This window comes from Pantherophis guttatus, chromosome 1, assembly GCF_059756535.1.
Source record: "Pantherophis guttatus breed Tessera chromosome 1, ASM5975653v1, whole genome shotgun sequence".
NCBI classification, from domain to species: Eukaryota; Metazoa; Chordata; class Lepidosauria; order Squamata; family Colubridae; genus Pantherophis; species Pantherophis guttatus.
In genome coordinates, this window is record NC_142063.1 from 189,968,340 (window position 1) to 189,991,032 (window position 22,693).

Genomic DNA, 22,693 nt, shown 5'->3' on the forward strand with positions numbered 1-22,693 from the left:
ACTTAAAAAAAGTATAAGGTCACCATGCCTGAGTGAAACATGTCCTTGAGTCATTTCACTCAACCTGTCTAATATATAAAGGTCTGTTAATGTTCATATATAGGAAGCAAAAAAAAAGTATTAAAATGCAATATTTTTTTTAAAAAAAGCTAAAATCATCAAATAAGATGCTTCTTGCCTTACCAAAAATATTCTAAGCTACTTATCACTCTGATTATTAAAAAAGGAAAAACTTGGAGCAAGTTTGTTTAATAGAATAAGTAGTTTATGTTAATCATTAAGCTTGGCCTGAGGGAAAATGGGTTTTCTCCCCCTTTTATTTTTTCTATCACAAGCATTCAGAATGGTCATGGAACAACTTATTCCAGTTTTCAAAAGAAAGTAATATTTGGATGGGTTTTTTCCCCCCTTTCATCTTTGATTCAGTACCAGAAAGGAGAATGGAACAAAATGAAATTTTATGCATTTAAAGGAACTGTACTGAACAACAAATTCTGAATTTCTATTTACCACAATCAGAATGTTTGATCAAAAAAAGAGGAAAAAACAAATGCTATAATGGTAGGTTTCAAATTTTATTAATTTTGAAATAAGTATATTGATGATTGTTGTTTTACTGTAGATTAATGATTTGAAAGGAAAAAGAGAGAGTCTCCAGGATATGTGGGTGTCTAGATATGCTTTCCCAGTCTTAATGCTGCTCACCTACTGACCTAGAAAAATATGAAAGATTTTCTAGCCAGGATACCAGCTGTATACACCATTATTTGTAGCAGAAAGGTTTTTGTGTTATTCTTTTCTGAAGCTGGGAAATCTTGTAACATTGTAAATTGACCTAAAGAAATAAATTGTTATCCACAAAACATTCCATATAGCTAGTGAATGAAGTGAAAGTAATTGAAATCTCCCTCTCACTCCAAATTTGTATATTGCCATATAGAACTGGTTTTTAGACCTGTTTGCAACGACAATGAAATTAAACAAATCCATTAAATCTACAGAATGCTTTGTTAAAACCAACCAATGTAGTGGGTACTAGAAGGATAATAACAAAGAAGCCACTTTATTAATTCTTTGGGAGAGAATTTCATTATGAGGTACATAATACCGGGTTTTTGAGGGTGAAACGTTAATAGATTGATCCCGATATAGGCAGATTAATACAACCATAAGAATTTAGTTAGGGGTCCAAGCTGTTAATGCCTTGATAGATAAGCACCACTACTTCAAATAGAAACAGAAAATCTGCCTGAGATTATCTTCTTATGGAAGAGAGATGTTTTAAATCATATTCAAAACTTCTCGGGATCCTGAGACACTACAAATACTTCCTAGGATGAGAGTAACTATATGTTAGCTACTGACATAGAATGGTGGGAAGTTGCCTTAGAAAAAAATTTGTGTTTGTGGCATACTGGCCAAAACATGACACAAGTGACCACTACTATCCTTAATATCATTGTGGAATGCTGCACATGGCATAGGTGTGATTGGTAACCTAGATAGATCTTAATTTTTAAAAAAATACTCTGTGCAAACCTTATTTGACCAAATGAGAATAGAACAAAATGAGTGGATTATTTGGAGACATCAAAATGAAGACTTTTTGGCAAGTGTTCATTTAAAAAAGCTTTCTTTATTTTAAATATGTCAATACAATATTTAAATATATTAAATAAATAAAATTTATTCATATGTACTCATGGCAAAAGAATAAATGTAAATCTAAAAACACGATTCATTTGATTTTTTTTAATGGGGAAAGATTGAGAAAATTAAGGAGGGATGCAAGTGTAATAAGAAATGTTGAGCATTGGACAGACTGTTGTTTGGCAGTGTCATAACTGGAACTTAGGAAAAATGAATATGGAAAGAAAAGGAAGAAGTAAAAGAAATAATAATGAATTTGCAGTACAAGAGAAGGAAGTATGAGATGTGTAGGAAACAGTATTTGAGAATGCTATTAGAAAATGTCCAAATAAAATGAATAGATAGTGGGGGAAAAAAACAAACTTAAGGAAAGGGTTTGTTGTTTACTCTATTTATAAATGAATTTGTGTGATCTTGTTAAAGGTTGATATGTAATTATGCATTTGATTTTGTATAGCAGGCTAAGTGGATGACTGTGAATCCAAACAATTTTCAGTAAGTTTTAGATTCTATGATGCTGTCAGAGGTATGGAGTTGAAAGATGATATCCTGAAGACCAAGAGTGTTGTGTTGATAGAAGAAATAGAATGGAATGAAAGTTTGCAAGTTATATATCAGTATCAAAAGGAAAACAGATATATGCATGTTGCATTTTGTTAGAATTTTTTTCCCTACTAAAGACAGAAAAATGAATGGAAACTTATTAGACATGAAAATTTTGTTAGAAAAAGAAACTAATATGTTGCAAAGGATGAAAGAAACTAGTATGGTCATATTTATAGAATAAATAAGCTGTATTTGGACAGAACATATAAGGAGTAGATAAACAAAATTAAAAGACAAAAGGCAACAAATGAAGCTGTCTATAGTATGGTAGAAGTAAAGGTAATTCTGCAAGGATAGAACAATAGGGAGATGCATCGTGTTGGCACAAGCCAGATTTAGCTATATTTCCCCCCCTTTTTTCTTTCTTATCTCAGCCTTTAATTTATTTGACTCACTATTTTTCATTCCTTTTCTGTGCTTTGCATAAAGTTGCTTATCCCAAAAGGGAAAAGCATGATGGGGAAGCATACATGCAGGGAAGCAGAATGTTTCTGTATCTTCTCTGCCTTTGATTTAAAGACATGAGAAGAAATTTCTCTTTGACAGGTTTTTTCCCTGGTTTTATATAACTATTCTGATCTGGTGTTAAATGTCTACTGGGCATCTATCTCTATGCTGCAAAGGGATCTAATGTGAATAAAGGAATGTAGAGTATATTTCTCTTGCAGGGAAAATGGGAAAAACTGCTGAGCTTTGATCATTTATGATGTTGCAATCTCAACAGGAAGTCTCAAATTGAAAGCATAGGAGGAGGATAAAGATGGATTTTTTAATGTCATTCTTTTTCAAGGCTTTGCTTCTTTTTGTTGCGGGTAAGTTCTATGAAACCACTTTATGAAGCAACATCATTATATAACATATTCATTACAGAAGTATGTCTGCCTATTTGATCCTATCAAGCAAGGGAAAATCTCATGAGATTCCTTTTGTTTGAATATTAACATAAAACAAGGCACATATAAGAGAAATGAATGGTAATTGCAGTCATCTCTGGCTCCACCGTGTTCATACCACACTGTTGTGGGTCCCTGTGCACCTTCCTCCACTTATCTATCCTGCCCAATCAAAGTGAGAAAGTCCTTGCTTAAAGACCTACAAACCTCACTTAACCAGAGCAACAGGGACGGCTCATATTGCCATCACATGACATTATGTATTATAATTGTACCACTTTGTGGCAAAATTTCTAGTCCCAATTACCAACATTAAGCAAGGACTACCTATCAGAAAAGTGGCTGTCTCTGCCATTATTTAACAGACAGTATTTTCTTTCTTTTTAGTTAACTTGGAAAAGTTAATCATGGAACCTAAAGCTGGCAGCCTTGGTGGTGGAACCTGGATCACAATAAACTTTGATGGTACTTTGAATACCTGTTCCAACTGCTGGTTATTGTTTTTTTTTTTTTTTTTTTTTTAGATAAGCAGATCCTTTGCATGGTTTAGGACAACATTATCTTAGGAACCTTGTGGCTCTCCAGATATTGCTGAATTATAGCTTACCTGATCCGCAATTCGATTCTTCAGAGCAAAATGGAATAGCAAAATATTCCATTAGAATAGTCTTTGCCAAATACACTTTGGAATTCTTTGATTTCAAATTCCAGTAGTAATGTATGACTGGGAAAGCTGGGTTTTGAGCATGAGTGAGAAAAAGAAGGTAGACTCTTTCAAATTATGGATATGATTTTATTAAAACATCATGGGTTGCAAGAACCCCAAAATAAAAAATAATTGTTTCCTTAAGGCAAAGAAAAGTTGGGTAAAATATGTGAGCAGAGAATAGACTTTGAGAGCAATGACTATACTTAGCAAGGTTGAGAATAGTAAACACAGAAGAAAACCATGCAGGTAGGTGGGTGGAATCAAGGACATGCCTTAGAAACTCTACAACTTTTTACTAGAAAAGGATTCAGTATCAAGCACTGATTCTTCCATCAATAGAAGTTGAGCTCAGGTTGATGGAATTTTAAATCTCCTGAATCTCAGGCAGCATTCCTTAAAAAATAAATGCTGAAATCAGACAATGTTGAAAATATTAGAGAAGTTTGTGGCCAAGCATAAAAACAAAACTACAGATCTTTTGTTCTCAGGCTGCATAACCTTTCTGTTTTCAAAGAGCCATTCCTAGTGTGTAAATAGAAAAACTGGTCCTGAGAAATAGTAAGCCACATGTTCTATAATTATGCAAAAAAAGAAAACTAGGGATGACTTGGCAATCAGTTAGTAAATTGCCATAAAGTTATGAAGAATGAAGAAAGAGCTAAAAGAAAAGATAATATATTGTATATTTTAATATATTTGTCCTTATTATAGGTTTGAAAGCATGTGTGGTATACTAGTAATATTTGAGCCTGGTACATTTTATGAAAAGGAAAACTGTGTTTTCCTGAAAATAAGACCCTGTCTTATATTTTTTTGAACTGTGAAATAAGCACTTGGCCTTATTGCCATGCACTCAAAAGCCTGATTGGGTTTATTATCAGGGGATGTCTTATTTTGGGGGAAACAGGGTATCAATATTTATTTATTAATTTTTATGCCACCTTATAAAGTGACTTTTTATCCTATACAATCTTTACTTAAAAAATATTTCAGGTTCGAAATGTGATGTGAATGTGCCATCCGATAAATAATAATAATAATGTTTGAGGTTTTATTTATTAGTTTGTTGCTTACCATTAGGTCTCTCTCATTTGGTCAACTGGTCACAGCTCGAAGTGGCATTATGGAATCCAGAACTGCCTCCAGTAATGCTGTGTGACATTATGCCTGCCAGTTTCTTCATGTCCACAATAAAATGCCAAACAAGGTAAAATTATTTTCTGCATGATAATTACTAGAAGCAGAGAAGAATATTACATGCCTATGACCATATAGGCATTTCTTATAGACCATTCAGTGTTTTGAGTTTCCTTTAAACTTAGTGGGCATTCAAGCAAGTTTAAAAATGTACCAGAAACATACTGGACATAGGAAGATGTTGGTGCCAGATCCCTTTGTCCATCTTACCTAGTATTCTGACTAGAATACTAGGCCAGATAAGCTGTCATCTCCAGATATTTGAGGCTTCATCTTCCATCATCATAGCCTGAAGAATCAATGGAAAACTAGTTGGGGAATTATCTGCCAAAAGATCTAGATGGCACCATGTTGCCTGTCCCTGTTTTAGAATTATATGGATGACAATACTCACTTGACATTTGGCTACAAAATTATTTTGTTCTATATTGTCATTATTAATGTTTTCTTTGCTTATGTTATTCATTTCTATCTTTCCTATCTTGTTGTTTTCAAATCTTTTTCGATTCACTGGTCAGACCAAATGGAATAAGTCCTATTGTAATGAGAATTAACTGATTCATTTGTTTTTAAAGCTTAATATAAGTCTCATGAGTCATCATTATTTTAAAGTAAAGGTAAAATAATTGTACTGTTTTATATAATATTTCAAGGCAAGGCAGTCCAGTGACTTTGATATTTGGATGTTAGGGGAGCTGTGGTGTAAGACTTTTGAAGATGGGTGGGTAAAGTCAACAAAAAACTAAGAAGTCATATTGTTGAGTAGGCTCTACAGCTCCCCAGGCCTGGTGACTTATTTCTGTTAAGAAACTGATGAATAACAGTAAAATAGTTTTAGTCTGTGTTCTGACCTAAAAGCCAAGGAGGAAGTCAGCATTTTAAAAACCTACGAATAATGATTAACAAGTCTAACACATACCTGAACAGTGACAGAAAAATATTTAAGCCTAAAGATTAGGTTTCTGGATAATTATTACTAACTTAAACCATTGACCTAGTGCACTTTGCTGGTAGTTTGTAACTGTATTCCATATAGAGTTTGTTTTTTTCCACCTCCATCCTTACAATAAACCAAAACCAACCAACCAAACAAACAAACAAAAAAAATCACATCACCCAGTTTTGCTTGTTTTGTTTGTACAGCTTTTTTTCCCCTGAAAAAGCCACATCAGTAACTGAAATGCAGCAAGACGTGGGCTTTTTTTTTCTATGTGAGGAAAAGCTTACTCTGTTTAAAATTGTACAGTGCTACTGTAAGCACAAGATCTCTTCAATTGTTGCAGTGATGAAGTTGTTTGCTCTTATGTATATTTGAAAAGCCTTAGTTCTTAGCTGGCATGTAGTAAAAATAATAAAATTGTTCCCTTTTTTTACCATATGCAAACCAGTCAGTTTTAGGGCTGTTTGATTAGATTAATAGATAAGACTATACATGGCTAAATTGAAGCTGCCATATCTTCTTTTCTGGCAGGCCTGGGGCCATTGATCTTGCTCTTGTGATCTGGCGAGATCCGGTCATGAATGAGTTTTTAATGTTTTTAATTTTTAAATGTTTTTTATAATGATTTTTTAAAATGTATTGTGAGCCGCCCTGAGTCTTCGGAGAGGGGCGGCATATAAATTGAATTAATTAAATTAAATTAAATTGATTCTTCGTCCTCACATCCAGTTCTACTGTTAGTTTCCTTTCCCACCTGCTGTTCTGTATCCTGAAGTTTCTTCTCTATCATTCATCCTCTACTATAGAAAGTTGAAGGCAAACAAATTTTGTAGACAAAATCAGGCAGAGGAAACCACAGCTTCCTCAGGTCTAGCTTTAGTTATAAAATTAATTGAATAATGTAAAATGAGAAACTCATTGTCTCTCTTATTAACAATGTTTCTCTGTTTTCACTATTTTACTTGAAGATCTTCTCCACGGGAAGGATTTTACCATCTCTTGTTGAGTTTGAATGGACAGAGTATCAGCAACCAAGATGAATTACATGAAGAGAACTGTACATTCCAGGTACATAATAAAATAACTTAAGTAGTAAGACTCTGATGACCAGGACCAGTGATAGATTATTATTTTTATTCCAAGAAGAATTTAAATATTCAAGGTTAGTTTTGCTTTATGGTCTCATGGAATATCATTTTTCTAAGTTAAGTAGTACCTCTTTTCCTATACTTGGGGCAGAGTTCTGAAAGAGAAATCATCTAAGGTTTTCTATCATTGTAACTAGATAATGGAACTGTATCAACACAAATGTGCTTTAAATGATAAACAAAAGCAAAATACAAATGTAAAACATTCTGTACATCAGAACTTCTAGCATTCTCTACAAATACAACCTAATTTTGATTGTGCATGACAACATATTAACATATTGCATATTAAATTGCCTATTCTCCAGTTCAGTTGGCTTACAAAAATTGTGATAACTCTTGGAGAGATACAGATGAAACATATACTAAGTAAACAAAACATAAATTGCTGCTTTTTGTTTTGGCAACCTGGGACCTATGGACATGAAAAAAAGTATTCTCTCTCCAATAGTTGTGACAATATAGACAACATCTGGCTATGACCAATTTCGGAAAAAGTGTGATTCCCACCCCCCATAGTATCAAACATGTCCAAAAAATGTTTTGAGAGACTGATCTCCATCATGATAATCAACATGATGAGAGGAGTATTCTTATCTCCTTCTTATCCACAAATATATGTTCTGTAAAAGATGATGGCCCTCTTGGAAGTTCACCAAAATTTATATAGGCGCTAAAAATCAAGCTTAAGAAAATTTAGTCTGAAAAGTCTCCAAATGGGGTTTGTATTGACATGTTCTTTAATGTTGGCATAATAGAGGTACCAATCTTGAATTGCCCAATCTTGAAAACTATGTTATGTAGCTAAGAATGGGTGGACCCATATAATTTCTCCAGTGTTAAATGCATTACATTTGATCTACATATCTATTATAATTATTTATTTTCATCTTGCTGCTTTTTAAAATTGGGATTATTATTTTTTTTTTTGCATATTTTGGCATTTTTCTCTAATATAAATATATTATTTATGAGCAAAAATACACAACCATTCAGAAAAGTAAACAGTATCATGCTACATTGCACTGCAAGTTTGCTTACGTGTTTGCAATTATTTAGTGACAGGACAATAACATGCATAACGAACAGAAAGTATCAGTATTCCCATTATTCTGCTGAACTATAATTAAGAGCCCATTGCTATGTTAAACTAATTTTATTGAATAGAAGGTGCTCAATTTAGGGGCTAGGAATCCATTGAAACTGAATGAAGTGTTCCATTTTGAAGAATTATCAAATGTATAATGTATTCTTTTCTTAACAGTACTCTGTTGCAGAGACACCTGTGGTGTTTCAAGTAAATCCCCCATATGGAGTCCCAGGTAAAGAAATGACTTTAAAAGTGTAAACACCACCTTAATAAGCAATTGACAAGCAAAGATCCTTGATTTCAGGTCTTCAGCCTGTGGAGAAATTGGGGGGCGGGGGGGGGAAACTCACCGGGACTTATGCAGGAGTTGCTAAATTGTCAAAGGCTTCAAATGCTGTTGAGCAAAAAGGCCAGGCTTTTAAAGAGAAAACAAAAGCATCTCATACTGCTGGAAAAATAGGGCTGAAGATCAGGAGGTGGAAGACATTGCTGGAACCTGTGTATCCATAGTTTTCCTGAAAGATGCAGGTACATTTTACATTCTACAATGATTTAATTATGTTCTTTCATAATGATATTTCACCACATGCTTTTGTGATAATACAATGGAGGTTTAAAGCAAGCAAAAGAAATGGCCGACTATCCAAAGACATTTTAATGTGTTTTAGTGAATTCAAAAGTAACGAATTTTCATTCTGAAGTTTACAATGATTTAAATTCAAGAGGAGAAAATTTCAAATTTTTCAAACTAGCAGTATCTAGAAAACCTGATCTTGAAAAAAAAATCTCAGTTGGCATTTGGATGAGAATTCCCCCACAAAGAAGGAAGTTCACAAAACATATCAGAAGGCAGCAGTGACAACCCATGTCTGTACTGTTGACAAGAAGTCTACATGGATATGTCCATGAAGCCACAAAGATAACAGCATATATAGGCAACATGTGTGCAATAATTATACGATTGTGTAAGTTAGCAGTTACTAGCATACAGGTAGTCCTCAATTTACAACCAATCATTTAGCAACTATTCAAAGGCACTGAAAAAAATGACTTATGACTGGTCTTTGCACTTATGACCATCACAGGATCCTCATGGTCACGTGATTAAAATATGTGTCAGATCCCTAAAAGTGATACTGCCATTCAATTGGAAGAAGGGGGAGACTTGGATTCGATTTACTAGCATTGCCTGTGTCAACAGATATTTTACAACCTATATCCTGGCGCCAAAGAGCCCTGAGATCCTCTTTACATGGAGGATTTTTTATGATAGCCATGTGGGTTGTTTCACTTTAAAGGATAAAGGTGTGAATGCATGGTTGTTCGGGTTCTCAGGGAAACTAGTAAAGAAAGCAGCTTCACACTTGTGTATTGGTTAAAATCTGCATTCTGACTTAAAAGGAGGGGTCTCTACTGTTTTAATCCTACTTGTCTTGCCTAAGGGTATTCAGATCTTGCTTTAACTGGGTTGCTATCACTTCTCCTTAATAAAAGGTCTCTTTTGAACAACCACATTTCAAGAGTTTTTACTTTCTTAAGTTAGAAGGAGAGCAATCCTTACAATATGGCTGCTTGACAACTAGCACATTGGTTGCAGCATCCCAGGGTCATGTGATCATCATTTGTGATCTTTCCAAGCAAAATCAATGGGAGAAGCCAGATTCACTTAATGACCACATGATTCACTTAACAATTGCACTGATTTACTTAACCATGGCAAAAATGATTGTAAAATTGGTCACCAGTTAATAATCACCTTGCTTAGCAATGGAAATTCTGGTGCCAGTTGTGGTTGTAAGTAAAGGACTGCCTGTACATCACAATTTCTAATACAAGTATATAAATTGTGGCATTTGCATGATGACATCAACACATGTGTGTCATTGTTTACCTTTCTTGTCTTGGCTCTGTGGACACTTGAGCACCAGGAATCAAGAATTTCTTGAAGAATTCTGAATTTGCAATATATAATATGCAATATATGACAGTAAAATTATCATCTCTTAAAAGACTCTTTATTTGGAGGCAAATCTAATCTCCAGTGGAAGGCTTTCTGGAATCAACTTCCTAATTTGCAGAAGTAGGGGAAGAGCAACAGTTTTCCCCAGAAAGTGTGTATCATGCATGCCAATTTTAGCTGAAGAAAGCAGTCCTGTATGTGATACCATGTATGTAAAATTTTAAAGGTGAAAGAAGTGAAAAGTAAGAAGTGAAAGAAGCTTATCATAAACCAATAAAGAAGAGGAGGAACGACAATGTCAAATGGGAGGAATGGAATACTTTGAAGTTCATTTATGTCTACCATATATATATATATGAATGAGAGTTTTAAAACACATAATGAAAAGATGTTTTATTCTGAGTTGTATTTCTTACAAAGGACATTTTTCTTGGTCTGAATTTGCATCAAACAAATCAATGCATCACTCCCCTTTCTCATTTTTCATATAGATTCATTTTGCTTTTGAAGCAATATGTTCTAATTTCTGCTTTTTATTTTTTCAATAGGAAATGTAATACAAATTTATGGTCAGATTCTGGCCCAGGATTATGAAACTTATAATTTCAACGTGGACTTTATTGATGGGTAAACCTGTGTTCAGTGTTTCTCTGAGTTACAATGTCCAGTAGTATTTTCTCATATTTTGGAAATGCAGTTAATAGGGATATTGAAGTGATATAAAGCTATTGTTCTGTCCATCTGCCTTCCTATATATTTGAAGCAGAATAGAGCAGATGTGACCTCTTGATGGTGACATGTGGCTGTGCAAGATGGGATCAGGAGGGCTAATCTGTTTAGATTACACAATTGTCTGAATGGGATTCAAACATCTGATAAGCAAGTGATTTTATTGTTTTTGCTGACCGACATAATGTTTTGGACATAATATTTAATTTGTTCATAGAGTGCTAGTGGAAGATAGTACTGTAAATGAAGGGCATTTCACTTCCTTGTAAACTTCTTGTTATATTTTGTGAAGAAATAAGAGGAGAGAGATGTGCCTGAATTTAAGACAACAGGAAAGAGATGATTAAGTTCCAATAGAAGAAAATATCTGTAGCTCAGGGTTTAATTGTGGAGCCCTTGGTGCTCTCTGGGCTTGGCTGTTTGGTTGTAGACATTTCATTTCCCAACTAGTAGCATCATCAGTGTTAGTGAGTGTGGGGTTAGCTCCCTTTTTATATAATGTGACTTGCCATGCCAGTGTTGGTGGAGGTGTGGTTTTCCTGTTGGTAGTTCCTTCATTAGGGTATTTGTATGTGAGAGAGAGTGGGGGGAGGGAGGGAGGAAGAGAGAGAGAGAGAGAGAGAGAGAGAGAGAGAGGGAGGGAGGGAGGGAGGGAGGGAGGGAGAGAGAGAGAGAGAGAGAGAGAGAGAGAGAGAGAGAGAGAGAGAGAGAGAGAGAGAGAGAGAGAGAGCTTATTTTTTCCTGGCTTGATTAACTTTATCCCTTCATCTCTAGGCCTGTAATCCTTGAGGCAGAAAATGGCTGGATAACTATTTGTTCTCTTGCCAGTCAGCAGACACGTAGCATGTAAGTTATAAATCATTGTTTCTTTTACACTATATTCTTTAAAGTTTAGAAGTTTACCAGACAAGTCTTGAATTGATGCTGTTTTTTTGAATCAATATAAATTAGTTTTAGAAGTGCCTTAAAAACTTTAGGTTGCATTCATTCACCTGAAAATAAGTCCCATGGAATTCACTGAGGTCACCTTCTGGACTGGACTGCTGGGTATTGAAAGTTTAGATGGTGATGGAAGCAATCTCAGATTGTGAAATCAGTTCTGACAATTACAGTATTGGTCAGCGAGACTTCATTGTGTGTGGATTCAGAGACAATGAGACCTATGTTGAGTCTGTTTTCAACCCCTCCTGCTTTTAATTTGTGAAAAGACCTTTGTTTGGAATCAGGAAATCAATGAAGCTTTCTTGTGAAGTGTTTTAATAAGTCATTGATAAGAAGTTCTGAGGCTGGATAGTAACTTTTTTTTTTTACAGGAAAAGAAAATAGGTCAAGTATTAACCTGAGCTTATTCTTTGCTATCTTCTGGCACAATAATTAGACTTGATTCAGTTAATGTGTTTAAAACTTTTCCCATCTAATGCATTGGGATTCCTTCTTCCCTTCATAGATAAAAGATCAAGGCTGGGATTCAGAAATTGGTATATTTTATTACAGACATTGTCCCAGTGTTAGTGTACAGAGGCTGGGTGGGCAATAGGAGATGGGAGACGGCAGAAAGACCTTGACACTATTATTATTATTTAATTGCTGTTATACTGAAAGCCATTGAAACCAATTGGCACAGTTCATAAAGCTAAAATAAATAATAACATTTCATTATTGAAAAAAATGTCATTATTTTCATCAATGAGAGCTGTGTTGTGCATCTGGTTACAAACAAAAAAGTAACACTTAACTTTTTAGGCCAGTTTCAAGTCTTTAAGTGCAATCCATCTCTCTCTCTCTCTCTCTCTCTTACTCTGTCTGTCTATCTATGTGTTATGTGGCAGGTGTTTGTTTAAATCCATTATCCAGAACTTTTTAATTTCGTTATCAACATAGCTGTACACTGAAAAATAACTACTTAATTTTTCTGAGCAAGTGAGAAACAACAAGTGAAAGAAGGTAACATCAAATCATGAACTTGGAGGTGGTTACTAAGCAAAATTACTCTGCAAGAAAAAGAAACAGTCTGGGACAAATATAGACCAGCTACTCCCTCAAGGCAATGATGAGAAAGCAATTCTCAGACTCTGAGGAGCAGATGTTGGATCAGAAAAAAAAATGATGTGCTTGGGAAGTCAAAGGCAACAGATAGCATGGATGAATGGAATCAGAAAAATTATAGCAATGTCTTTGGAATGAGGAACTTAGAGATAGGTTAATATAGCAAACATTGTCCATGTAATCACCAGAAGTTGATCCTTACTTGATATATAATTAATTATCTAATTATCCCCCATCCCCTTTTTACATATGCCATATCAAAATGCTTTGGTATAAATCTTTGGTACAATCACATACTGAGTATTGCAATCAGTTCTGGTCAGTGTTGTATCTCAAAAATTATATTATAGATGTTGAAGTGACAAGCAAAATGTTCAAGGAGTTGAAGCTATTTTCTTATAAAGTATGGCTCCTTTATGCCCATCTAAACATGAATATACAGTCCTGAATGCTGGCACACACAGATGCATCTATTCTCTCTTTTAGCAAAGAAAAATATCATTACATTTATTGTTTGCAGATTACAGTAGTTCATGTAGTATGTCCTAATCTAGGATCAAAAACTTTAAAAGCATTTAACATTATTTCAATGATTTTGTGTTCAATGAATACCTGAAGACAATGACCTGCAATCCATGTATTGTTGCCTTTTTAGAAATCTTTGTAATGAAGAAATATGATCTCTCTTCAGTTGAACAAGACATTTTAACCTTTTCAGTAATATTTTCTTTGCTTTGTTTACAGTTATCCTATTCATCTAATTGATGGCCTGGGAACTGTAGCGTGTGAAGTAGAAGGCAACTATATTGGTTAGTAAAAATAAGAAAATAATACACTACTATATTTTTATTCAGTGTTATAAACATCTTTGTGTGGGTCTTCTTCTGCAAGGAATCAGTTTTCCTTTCTGACTCTTCCTGTTATCTCTATTTCCAGTGGACATTCCTAGCCACTGTGACAAAACGTAAGTAGCTAGTACAAAACAGTAAATAAAAGCATTGTGAAAGCTAGGGAGACCAGAAATAACTTCCTAGGGAAAAAAATGTCAAAGTGAAAGCAAAAGTTCTATTCAGAATTCTGAAAATAGTTTATTATACTGATGAAAAACAAAAAATATAAAATATAGCATTTATAAATTATGCATTCAAGTTCTTACACTGAAAGTGTGTTTTCTTTTCTTACAGGGTCACACAATGTTAGCTTTTCAGTGTATAACAAGGGAAAGTAAGTAAAAGAAAAGTTCCTTCATTGGCTTAATAAAGCTCCTATTAATTTACAATGCCTTCATGTAGTTGTGTACGAAGGGCAGGGCAGTGGTCTGTCCCAGATGCAGGCAACTGGGGCCATATTGTTTGACAATTTGGATATAGTAAAGAGGCTATCTGGAGGTGTGGAGTTAGGTCACTGTGGTTGGTGTACTGATTAGGTAGATGTTTGGCAGCAGGCAACATGGGGCATCAGTGACAGAGAGGTGAGTGTCAAAAAATGATCTGTTCCAAATGTCAGATATGTTAGGTATGTCCTGCATTCATGAAACCTTCTCATTCCCATTTGGTTTCAATTTCAAGCATGAGACCATAATATTTACACTTAGGAGAAATGCACAGTATAGAAATAACTTACAGTAAGAGCAAAAGTCTGGTGCCTTAACCACTAGATCTGGCTATCTTTTAACTTTTATGGTTCCACTAAGAACACTCCTGAAATATTTCATAAATGTTATCCTGAAATTTTGCAAGCTATCAACATATTTTTATTTTTAACTTAAACAAAGATTCTCTATAGGAAATATTCCCCAAACACCCTCTTTTTACTTTTCAAAAGGACATATTGGACTTTAAGATAGTCAGCATTTTTTAAATCTACAATGTACAGAATGTACTTTTCTTTTTCAAGTGCACCAAAGCTGTTTTAGGCCTCATTACTTTTTGATTTCTTCTGCTTTGCTGTGGACTCCTCAGTAGCCCCTGTTGCAACCTCAGACTATGTTCAACAATGAAATGTGATATCAGAAATTCAGGCGAATAATTGTCAGTTAAGAACTGGGACAGAATCTATCGATTTCCAGTGCTATGATTTTCATGCTCAGTTTTATAAATCAGAGATATCAGTAATTAAACAGAAATTATTAATTTATTGGCAAACAATTGAAATGGAAGAGATGTCTCAGAAAAACAATTAATAACCTGCCAACTACAGTGATATTACAAGAAATTGTGTAGACAATACAAACTATAAAACTGGGGAATGGTCCTTGACCTGACAAATTTCCAGAATGGTATGAGAATGGTTGGTTTTTTGAATTTTGATTTTAATTAAACATCTGTAAAAGGAAAAGAAAAGAAGCACAAGAGGAAAAGAAACAATCAATAGCTAAGAGATTTACAAGCACCGTACTATATATATATATATATATGTTTGCTAAAAGGTTCAGTTAATCCTTTATTTAAACACTAATTTTCTCAGTGTTTCATCACAATGTTACAATTTCTCCTTCATGCTATAATCTATGGATGCCAATTTTACCTTCTTCTCATTTAAGTATTTCTGATTATTTTTCTTGTTTTAATGTTGCAGGTCAATAGTACACAAAGATGCTTGGCTTATAAGTGCTAAACAGGAACTTTTCTTGTACCAGACATTCTCAGGTGCTGTGCTCTATCTTGGTGTAACATTTGCAGTGCTTCATTTTGAAAGATCGTGGAAGGAATGTGAAAACAAGTTTAATCAATAACTGTTATATATTTCAATGCTTATATTCATTACTAACTACTAGGAAACATTGTACAGTCTAAATTGTTCTTGTTGGAATGTCGGCCATAGGTAGCCCTTGAATGTTAGTGTTCATTCATTCATTCATTCATTCAGTCAGTCAGTCAGTCATAAAATTTATTGGCTGCCCATCTTACCGTAGGGTAACTCTGGGCGACTTACAGTTATATATACAATTAAAACATAAAAAGTTAAAATCAGCCATTAAAACCAAGGACACATGGGGAGGGCAAGGGCTTAGTGGGGGTGGAAGGTGGGATCTGTCATTACTCAATCAACCACCTCCATTGTGCTGTTCCCCCACTGGAGCCTCAAGCTGATTGGCAGAGTCACGTCTTTAGGCCCTTTTGAAAAGATGAGAGGGTTGGGGGTTATATGTTATATGTTCAATCCTTTACTGATATTTGAAGTTCCAGGCCTTGCATGTTGATGACTATTATATGATACTTTTAGCAGCTTAAAGGAAGAGAAGTCTGTAGATCCAATGAATGGTACACCTACCTTTCTTATTTGTTTGTTCTCTCAGATTAGAGAGTTGAGGACCAGATAAATTAACCCCTATTTGCAAGATAGCTTTAACCATACCATATTGCATTATAGTCATCAATACACAACCGTGGGAGTTCAATCCCAGTATAGAGTTGGACATACATTGAATAACATCTAATATATAGAGATACCTATACCTGGCAAGTTCCATCAAGAATGAAAATAAAATCTATTATTTTCTAGCCTGAGAGTGTAAAGAGGAAAGGAACATGTACCATCTATAGTATTATTTTAATATTCTTTGGTTTAATCCCAGATATATGAGATGTAATTGTGCTTAACTAGGATCCAGTATGTCTTTTCTAGTAGCATGGTTGGTTGTTTTTGGAACTATTAAATTGATTTCTAGTTTATTGGACTTTCTTAGAATGAATTTATGTGAGAGGGCAAGCTGCCTAGAAAATGGTCAGCACCTATGTAGCTGTTGTCCTGTCTCTTTAAGCCCTCTCCCCAGCCAGCACAGCAATGTTGGCTAGAAAAACTCTGTTGAGAGACCGTTGGAGGTTTTGGGTGTGTGTGTGTGACAGAGAGAGAGAGATGGAGGGAGATGTGTGTTCCTGTGTGGAAATAAAGCAGCCTGAACCAGGTAGAAAGAAATATTTTTGGCTGTAATAGTATAGGAAGAAATATCCTTATGGGTTCAGCTCCAAGTGGGGAAAAAGACACTGGAAACATGGAGACTGCTTGGAAAGATGGTTTAATGGTGGACAGGATCACATGTTTGAATTCCTGAACAGAAAAGGAGTAAGACGCAGCGAGTCCCCGAGTTTTTTGCCCTCTCTGGCTTTGAACTTCCTGGGGCCCAGAAAGAGTATCCTGATTGGTTGTCAGACTCCCAGGGGGCGGGGTCTTAGCTAGCCTTGCTGGCTGATGTAATCTTCCCAAGTGCCATGTGGTGAGTTTCTGTTGCTAGATGGGTCCTATTGTGTTAGTTTCTGTTGCTAGATGGGTCCTATTGTGTTACAGATGATGGTCCATTGACAAAGATTGAGTTTCTGCCTCTGTCCCATTGACAAAGAGTGGGGGCAGAAAGATGGGAGCTGCTTCGTCTTTAAAACATGCTTCTCCATTTCTTATCCAGGGAAACATAATATTCTGCCTTTTTAATATTTCTCAAAATATTTCATTCCTCTAGGAAAGGGGTGGGTTCTAACTTCTTACAATAGAATTCACAAGGAATAGTGTTGGAGTTGGAGGAACAGTTGTATGAGGTGTGGGAGTAGTGGGGAAGAGTGTAGTAGTGGGCAGCAGTGAACACTACCCTGTGAATGTGTGTGTATGTTTGTGATGCCTAGGAACTTGTGTTTTGGAACCCATTGACTTGGGTATACTTAAAAGAACCTGTGACAAAGTGGTGGCAGAAGTGGGATATCCAAAAGATGGCAATCACACAAGTGAAAATGGCTTAAACTAGAACAAACAAGTAGACATGAAAAATGCAGAAATGACAGATTCTCCCTTAGAAGAGGCCTCTACTTTGGTAGAGACAGGTATCCACCCTAGTCCTGTGGTTAAACCAAAGAAGAAGATAGATTAGTCAGAAATGAGGCTAGCCCCAGATACTCTGGCCAATATCACAGATATGTTAAAACAACAGCAAGAGGAAAAGCTTCAATTAATTAAAAAAAAAGAGAGAGATTAAAGAGTGACTTTTTGCCATGAAAGTATCTCTATTCTTTCCCCTCTCATTCATATTCAATAAAGAATAATAACTATTTCATTATTTTTAAATGGATTTTTTAAAAAGTTAGCAGGTGGACATAGATATGTACATGGCTCTCCAAAAATCCTTGAGCCAACAGGAAACTAATCTGTCCCAATATTTGTTGGCCTCAATGACGATCACCAATCACTTTCCTTAATGTGAACTGGTCTGAAGAGGAACAGGAGGGAGAGTTGCTTGTCTTGAGTCCAAGGCAGAGATATAATTGGAGAAAGCATATCAGACTTCTTGACCTTTCTTAGTTCTCATGAAGATAAAGGGAGAGAAGAGGGACAAAAAGCCAGCCTATGATTACCTTTTTTATTTTTCTCTCAGACATTTCTTCAGTGTCTCCTGCTACAGGCAGCCTAGGTGGTGGAACTGATCTCACCATCACAGGGGACTTCTTTGAGACACCTATGAAAGTCACAGCTGCAGGTAAAAATGATAAAATCGAATTTCATGACATTTAAGCCTCAGAAAATGGAAATATGATAAAAAAGCACATACAATAATTTGGAATGTGAGTGAGTATGTAGGAAGGTTGCAAACGCTCTGAGATTTTTTAATTTTCAGGCTCTTCTTTCCTCTCCACAGGTACTCCCTGCCAAATTAAACATATTACTCCACAAAAGATAATCTGTACAACTGGAGCAGTAGACAATAATAGAACATTCAGTGAAATTCAACCAGGTATCTTCAACTTATATCCCATCCAAATGATCAAATGAGAAATGAGGTGGGGTCAGTGGTGGGTTTCAAAAAATTTTACTACCGGTCTGTGGGTGTGGCTTGGTGAGCGTGGCATGGCTTGGTGGGTGTGGCTTGGTGGGCGTGGCAGGGGAAGGATACTGTAAAATCTCCATTCCCACCCCACTCCAGGGGAAGGTTACTGCAAAATCCCCATTTTCTCCCAATCAGCTGGGAATTGGGAGGCAGAGAATAGATAGGGGTGGGGCCAGTCAGAATTTTTACTATCGGTTCTCTGAACTATTCAAAATTTCCGCTACCGGTTCTCCAGAACTGGTCAGAACCTGCTGAAACCCACCTCTGGGTGGGGCTGAGATCTTAGACTCAGGTTGTTATGGACTGGTTTTGATCACTAGTTAATTAGCACATCTATAAATTAACTAATACATTTACAGTTCATTTACTGATGATTCCATCCTTGTTTTCCAACTTCCCAGGAAACAGGGGCCTTCTTTTTGAAGTTTGGGATGGTTCAGACGCTAATTTCACTGAAGCGATTCCAGGATACAGCTGGCAGATTGTTCCTAATGCCAGTTCTCCATACAATTTTCTGCCTGAGAAACAGAAGCCGTTCAGGTAATTAGTGTTCTTTATTAAGTCATCTTCATACTAACAGTTGCAATAACATAACACTGACCATTCCGCAATCTGTACATTTAATCTGCTTTATACAACTGCCATGAAAGTTTAAAGGAACGGTAGTGAGAGAGTTTAGAATACTCAAAGATTTTCCCTGACAGTTCTAAGTGAAGACTCAGACTTTCTAGGTGATAATGAGAATGGGGAATTATTGTTAAACCAGTTTAAGTCATATTTTCCTGGAGTGTCCTAAAAAGTTACTTATTACTTGCCACAATATAATAGGAAGGAAGGTAACCGAAGAACACTTACATTTTGCTTCTCTCTCTGTCTTGTTTTTATTGTATTCTATGTATTTAAGCCAAAGCTTCAGGAGGTCCCATCTATCCAGGGTGCTTCCTATGTGATGTAGAACAATGACTTTTTAGGAGTCTTTGTTGCATTGAGAGCTTTCAAAGGTACAGTTCTGGGAGAAGGTAGAGAAGCTTTAAGAAGTTACAGGCATCCATTTACTTCTGAATCTGAAGTGCTGCACAGCCCTAATATGTATAAAATGTCAAGCTAATCTCCATTTTAATCACTGCTTTATTTATTTAATCAATTTTAAATTGCATTTTAATTGGCTTGGAAAGCTGTCTTTATTTATTGATTGATTATGTGCCATCAAGTCATTTTTGATTCCTAGAAACAACATAGATAGATGTATGTAAAGGAGAAAAATGCAAATGTAGAATATTATATATTCATATATATATATATATATATATATATACTTTCTAAGGTAGGTAAATTGAGGACCCAGTTGTGGGGGCAATAAGCTGACTTTGTATAAATATATACAAAAGTATGAAGGCTATTGCTTAGCGCATTGTAAGCCGCCCTGAGTCTCCGGAGAAGGGCGGCATATAAATCAAATTATATATATATATATATATATATATATATATATATATATATATATATATATATATATATATATATATATATATAGACACACACACATACATACATACATACATATAAAACCATTCATGGATAAGGTGGCCCTTGCATTTTTAACCAAAATATCATGAAAAAATTGCCATCTGGAGATAAGCTGATCCGCATTTTTCATGTTACTTTGATTAAAAATTCAAGGATTTCTTTGTCCATGAATAAATATGGCAAATACAGATACCTTGAAAAAAAGTATTACTGGATGTACTATTTAATAAGCCCATCTGCAGATAAGCCAAACCTAATTGTGGGGTGTATTTTAGCATGTATAATTCTCAGTTTATCCACAAATATATATGATAAGTAACAAATCAGTTGAAGGATTAGTATAATAGTTGAAATCAAGAAAGCAGTAACATATCTTGGAATTAAATATTAAATGTATAGATATAAATGATAAAATTGCCATATATTAATTAACACAACAAAAAGGTGCTTATTCAAGAGGCAACTGGATTTTCTTTGTTTTTCTTTGAAGACATTTCACTTCTCATTCTCATCCAAGAAGCTTCTTCAGCTCTGAAGAAGCTTTTTGGCTGAGAAGTGAAACATCTTCAGAGAAAAACAAGAAAACCCAGTTGCCTCTTGAAAAAGCACCTTTGTGATAACTATGACCTGGATGACTGAGAATCTCCATAGACATTACAACTAACATAATTAAGATTATTTTCCAGAGTAAAAATTACCGAGTCAACCGTCCATCCTTTCCTTAAAATGTGATCATTTTCTCCCACTACGTTAGTATGATCAAGATCAGGAAACGCATCACTATTTAGTTACGAAAACACTACACACTAATGTTTTTATACAGTGAATGTTTGAATAGAATACCAAGGGCTCTGGTAAACACCTTCTTTCCATTGCTATCCATTGTTTTTGGTATGGATTAACTGTTTCCTCAGATACTCAGACATATTCAACCAAGAAAACATTAACAGCAGTAAAGCAATAGCAATAGCACTTAGATCTATATACCGCTTCATAGTGCTTTACAGCACTTTCTAAGCGGTTTACAGAGTCAGTATATTGCCCCCAACAATCTGGCTCCTCATTTTATCGATCATTGGAAGGATGGAAGGCTGAGTCAACCTTGAGCAGTGAGAAACTGCCGAATTGCTGGCAGTCGGCAGTCAACAGGATTATCCTGCAATACTGCATTCTAACCACTGTGCCACCATGGCTCCTAAATAAAGAAGATTATTTGCCACCATGAGTCATTTCTTGAAATTTCTAATATTCTAGGCCGAAATAGTGAACACATCTTTATGATTCTTTTAAAAAGGAAAAGTCTTTTAATTTAAAGTTAGGATTCTTATATGGTAACTAATTGAATTATTTTTTAAAATGTTATTTAATTCTGGGTTTTATTTAATTGACCAAACTAAGTAATAATTTTAATTAGCAATTTTATGATGTTTGTGTATCTATATTTTTCTTGACTGTACACCGCCTTGAGTCCTACGGGAGAAAGGCGGTATAGAAATATAATAAATAAATAAATAAATAAATAAATTAACTAATTCAAATCAGACCTCTTAGACTCAACAGAAGAATCTTGTTTGATATTAAGTAGTTGAATATCTTTGTTTTTGCTATCCAGTGCACGACTCCGTGGTTTTTTTGTGGCACCAGAGACAAATAATTATACATTTTGGATTCAGGCAGATGGCAAAGCTTCTTTATATCTAAGCCTCTCAGATGAGCCAAGAAAAAAGGTATGACATATGACAAGCTACTGTTATCAAAAACCAACATGCTAAAATATTGTCCTTGGTTAACTGTCCATAGAATTCCACTTTTGAGAATTTGAACTTTGGCCTTACCAAAAGCCAAAAATTTGCTTGAAATGAAAGGATTCTCTTTTAATTAACTGTGGACCTTTCCAAATATAGCTACTTAAAATGAATTGGATAACTTCAGGAGATATGGAAAACAAATAAAAATTGGGCAGTTTACCTGAGTTCTGAGACAGATCTATAATTTATGTGCAAGATGTGTGGGTAGGAAATAAATAAGCAATTCTTTTGATAGGTCTTATCTAAAGAGAACGGCAACCGAGTTGAATGTATATATAATAATCTGGAAACCAAGCTATATTTATTTATAGCATATCGCCATTTCTTAAGATGAGGTTCCCTTTTATGGAATGGAATTTTTGGCAGGCTTGAGTTCTCTCTGCTAAATATAAATTGATTGGAATTATGTTACCAATACTATATTGTACTGGATGAGTTCACAACTGTTTTAGATGTTTGTAGCGATTTTCATTCACTATATCAAATGATTGTCTACAATTGACTGTTGTCATTCTCACTCCCATTCCAGTCCTTGCCAGTGAATCAAGTGATTCAAAGGAAACTAAGTGAAATGTTTATAT

The 22,693-nt window shown here is 35.1% G+C and overlaps 1 protein-coding gene across 5 annotated transcripts in view; it reads left to right on the forward strand.

Annotated features, from left to right (window-relative positions):
* The first annotated feature begins 314 nt into the window (after positions 1-314).
* PKHD1 (PKHD1 ciliary IPT domain containing fibrocystin/polyductin) overlaps positions 315-22,693 on the forward strand; it is a 285,011-nt gene continuing 262,632 nt past the window's right edge. For 4 of the 5 annotated variants that reach the window (XM_087882249.1, XM_087882251.1, XM_087882253.1 and 1 more), the window contains exons 1-15: positions 328-561; positions 2,981-3,068; positions 3,537-3,614; positions 4,939-5,065; positions 6,964-7,063; positions 8,408-8,465; positions 10,742-10,820; positions 11,697-11,768; positions 13,713-13,777; positions 14,153-14,192; positions 15,546-15,616; positions 18,328-18,429; positions 18,589-18,684; positions 19,179-19,317; positions 21,917-22,031. In XM_087882249.1, coding sequence (XP_087738375.1) covers positions 3,017-3,068; positions 3,537-3,614; positions 4,939-5,065; positions 6,964-7,063; positions 8,408-8,465; positions 10,742-10,820; positions 11,697-11,768; positions 13,713-13,777; positions 14,153-14,192; positions 15,546-15,616; positions 18,328-18,429; positions 18,589-18,684; positions 19,179-19,317; positions 21,917-22,031 — 1,194 coding nt within the window. In that variant the 5' untranslated portion in view covers positions 328-561; positions 2,981-3,016. Of the gene's footprint in view, positions 562-2,924; positions 3,069-3,536; positions 3,615-4,938; positions 5,066-6,963; positions 7,064-8,407; positions 8,466-10,741; positions 10,821-11,696; positions 11,769-13,712; positions 13,778-14,152; positions 14,193-15,545; positions 15,617-18,327; positions 18,430-18,588; positions 18,685-19,178; positions 19,318-21,916; positions 22,032-22,693 lie in introns of all 5 variants that reach the window. The other variant, XM_087882250.1, reaches the window with a different exon arrangement.